At 46.9% G+C, this 4,022-nt stretch overlaps 1 protein-coding gene across 1 annotated transcript; it reads left to right on the top strand.

The window, feature by feature from the left end:
* The first annotated feature begins 2,014 nt into the window (after positions 1-2,014).
* On the top strand, positions 2,015-3,448 carry LOC128549781 (uncharacterized). Its single transcript, XM_053527356.1, has 2 exons — positions 2,015-2,361; positions 2,816-3,448. Exons 1-2 carry the CDS (start codon positions 2,038-2,040, stop codon positions 3,425-3,427), a joined length of 936 nt encoding a protein of 311 aa, XP_053383331.1. The 5' UTR covers positions 2,015-2,037; the 3' UTR covers positions 3,428-3,448.
* The last annotated feature ends 574 nt before the right edge of the window (positions 3,449-4,022 follow it).

Below are 4,022 nucleotides of genomic sequence, written 5' to 3'. Positions count from 1 at the left end.
GGTGTGGCTATTCAGTCTTAAAGAGCCTAACGGCAAGATTGCGAGGTGGATAGAGATACTTGCTGAGTACCATTTCGCAATCCAGTACAGGCCAGGCAGACTCCAATCTCACTGTGATGCCCTCTCCAGGTGCGAGGACCCGAGGGCTTGTGACTGCAGCAATGCTGACACCAGTGAGCCTTTGAAGTGCGGTCCATGCAAAAAGTGTCGGAGACGTGCAGAATAGATGTCGTTGTCGTGGCAACTGATGGGGTCAACCACAGAGCAAGTGGGCCAAGGAGAGACAAAAAGCGAAAGTGACGCGAGTGTGCAAGTAAGAGCGGTCACAGATGGGGAGACTCCAAAGATTAAGCCATGGTTGGAGACCGTAACTGCAGAAGAGATGGCAAGGCGACAGGAGGCTGACTCAGACATAGCGGTGATTGCCAAAGCACTTAGGGCTGGCTCAAAGCCAGATCATACACAGATGGAGCTACAGAGTCCAGCAGCAAGGCATTATTGGGTTTTGTGGGAGTCGTTATTTCTGCATGATGGTATCTTGTTTAAGAGGTTCTCAAAACAGAATGGTACAGATGTTTACACTCAACTGATTGTGCCAAATGAAATGAAAAAGCAAATATTAAAGCAGGCCCATGATAATGTGTTAGCTGGTCACCTTGGTACTAAGAAGACAAAATACAGGATACTGCAGAACTACTATTGGTTTCAGCTGAGAGATGATGTTAAACTCCATGTCCGAGCTTGCGATGTATGTGCAGCCAATGCAGACCCCAAGAAAACGCCGAGAGCTCCAATGGGACACTTGCCAAGTGGTGCACCCTGGGACACGCTGGCTATTGACTACTTGGGTCCTCTACCGTTAACAGAAAATGGCAATAGGTATGTCATGGTACTTACTGACCATTTTTCAAAGTACGTTGAGGTGCTTCCGGTTCCGACGCAGCATGCTGATGTTTGTGCGCTGAAAATTGCAAATGAGTTCATTTCACGTTGGGGTTGCCCGCTTTCGATTCATTCAGATTTAGGTATGACTTTTGAAAGTAAACTTTTAAAGGAGTTTTGCAAGCTTTTTGATGTACGGAAGACTCGAACCACACCTAGGAATCCAAAGGCGAATGGCCAGTGTGAGAGGTTCAACCGTAGTCTGATTAAGATGATTAAGGCCTACCTTGTTGAGCAAGATGAGTGGGACAGATATCTAGGTTGTCTGGCTGGAGCGTTCAGATCCTCACCAGTGGAGTCGACGAAATTAACGCCAAACATGATGTGTCTGGGCAGGGAGATTAGAATGCCAGCAGACCTGGTTCACGGGTATGTGAGGGACAGCGATTCCATATCTGAAGCAGGCCATGTCCAGATAATAAGAGAGCAGATGCTTAAGGCGCACGAGGTAGAGCGGCGCTATCTGAATTTAAGTGCAAAGAGGAGTAAGGACCGCTACGACATAAAGACCTCCTTCAATAGTTATCAAGTGGGTGATGTGGTGTGGTTATTACATGAACAGAGGAAAGTTGGCGTTGCTCCAAAGCTAGAGAAGAGATTTGATGGACTCTTTGTTGTGGTGCAGCGGCTCTCACCTGTGACATTCAGAATACAGATTGACCACCGGGGGGAACAGAGGATGGCGCATCATGACAAGTTGAAAGTGTATGAGGGGGCTTCAGAGCCAAAGTGGGTAAAGGCTCTAGTGGGTAGACTTAGGAAGCAGGCAGTGAGGTGTGGTAGGCAGTAAGTCTTCTTAGTATAGAAAATGTAGGTCACTGAAGTTGTAGGTAATGGTTCTAGTCTAGCCAGGTACAGATGGAGATTCTTGGAAACTAAAATTCTACTATGGGGTATGCCTTTTGAGACTTATCATGGTAAACTAGGGAACCTTTGACTTCCCTGGTGCCCTGATGGTAAAATTCCTGTTGGTAAAAGTTGTTTCCCTATTGTCTATTACAGGCTGTCATGGATATCAGACGCCAAAAGAGGAGGCTCTACACATGTCTACAGTGTGAGCGTGGCCAGAAGATGCATGTGTGTGAGAGATATAGGATGACTGCCCATGTGTATCGTAGCCACCGACCGTTGGACCAGGCTCCCTTCTTCTGCACATTATGTCAATACAGGTGCATGACCATGGCCATGTTGGAGAAGCACGCTGCACAGCCGAAACACTTGTCGGATGCCAGGAACAGAGGTGGTGAGCACAGGCGCTTTTTGGGGCAGAACTTCAACCCCAAGGTACCAGTGGAGGGGGTGGACTTTCGGTTGGCCACAGAGGAGGAGACAACTCAGAGGTGGTGTGTGGACGAGAGTCAGTTGGACGAGGATGAGTCTGAGAGCGCAGAACAGGACACTGGGCTGATCAATATACAGGTACGAAGGCTTTCTAATACTGAGTGCTCTTCTGGGGTCTACTTTAATGTGGTAAAAAATATATATATATATATGATAATTCTTCCTTAGGACTGCTATGGTTTTACCAGGAGCGGCTTCAGAACCGAATTACAGGGGTCGGCCCATGGTGGAGGCCTTGGTTAAAATCCGAGATGTCTGGCAGACAGAAAAGAATCCCGTGTTTTAATATATAAATGGCTTAAGCATCTTTCATAGTTGCTTGACATGCATCAGTCAGGTGTTTCCAGTGGCCTTGATTTGTGGCATGCATCCAGTCCTGTTTCCAGTATAGAGTATAGTCATTACATTAAATGGATGGACAGCTACCAGTATAAAAATAGTATGGTCATGCCTGAAACTTTTAGGAAATGTATGTGGGATTGAACCTGAGTCAAGTTCATATGGAAAACATGTTTTTATGTTGTACCTTCAGGTTACTCCCCAGATGCTGGCGCAGCTGATGTCGGGCAGGACAGGCCAGCAGGAGTGTGGTCCCGTTGTAAGGAGCTTGGCGCCAGTACCAGCCTACGACCCAGCTATGCCAGGATATACCTCAGCAGGGCAGTCTATTCCTGTTTACACAGCAGTCACCACAGCAACATACGGTAGTGCGATAGGTGTAAGTGCACAGAGTACCGCTTACATTCCATTGGACATTGGAACCAGTTCGGTAGGACAGACCAGTGCTCCCAGCACATCAGCTTCACCCATAGTAAGTGCGCCTACGTCAGTTTACTCGGCGCCGGTGTCATCATGTCCAGGGTCAGTTCCTGTCTACGTCCCGTCTTTTGGAGATACCTTCATCTCGTCTGGATTGGACTCTGTGCTAAACTCCCCAGTGCGTGATAGTTCCGGGGTTCCTACTTCAGAGCCGTTGAACACACCGCAGGTCAGAAGGACACCACTTAATTATTTGGGTACACCTGAGCAGGAGGTGGAGGACATTAAAGGCCAACTCTTAGGTCAGGGTGAAGATCAGTCTTTTTCGCCTGCTCCGTCCATGACCCGTCGCTATGGGTACGCAAACAAAGGTTACACATCATAAGACCGACCTTACTCCCACAGCTTCATCCATGGCAGTGACTCGCCTAGACGAGACCTTAAAGGTGGCGTTGGAAAAGATTGCTCAGTCTGTCGACCGCAACAGCAGGCATATTTAGGATCTTACCAAGACGATGGTTGTTGCTGCAAACTCTCTCAAACGAATGGAGAGGTCTCTGGATAACGTTGCCCTTAGGCGTGGGGCGCAGGACCGTAAGAGTGATGTAGCAGAGTCGAGTGAGAAGAGGCCGAGGTTGGATGGAAAGGAAAATAAACGTCCAAAACTTTCATCAGTGGTAAAGAATCCTAATCATACCAAAGATCTGGAAAGTAACTGTAACTGTAACTATAACATAATTATAAAGTGTATTTATTGAACCCAGTGGTGCGAATCCTAGAATCATTCCAGCAACATTGTGATCTACGATAAGCATTTATAGTCAGAAGATGAGACATTCCGAGTCAGAGCTATGATAAACATTCCTAGTCAGAAAATGATAGTGCTATTTTGTGAAGTTACTTTTAACTGTGAAAGAACTGAAATATTACGCGTGTGAAATAATAGTGTAACATTTAAAGTCAACACTTGTAACGAGGAG

The sequence above is a fragment of the Mercenaria mercenaria genome, chromosome 16, assembly GCF_021730395.1.
Source record: "Mercenaria mercenaria strain notata chromosome 16, MADL_Memer_1, whole genome shotgun sequence".
Lineage (NCBI taxonomy): Eukaryota > Metazoa > Mollusca > Bivalvia > Venerida > Veneridae > Mercenaria > Mercenaria mercenaria.
The sequence above is the reverse complement of the archived record's forward strand: the minus strand, read 5'-3'. Positions and strand labels throughout refer to the sequence as shown.

Coding starts and splice junctions, on each gene's coding strand:
- LOC128549781 (XM_053527356.1), top strand. CDS start 2,038: ATGACTGCCCATGTGTATCGTAGCCACCGACCGTTGGACCAGGCTCCC. Junction 2,362..2,815: donor CTGGGCTGATCAATATACAG/GTACGAAGGCTT, acceptor TTGTACCTTCAG/GTTACTCCCCAGATGCTGGC.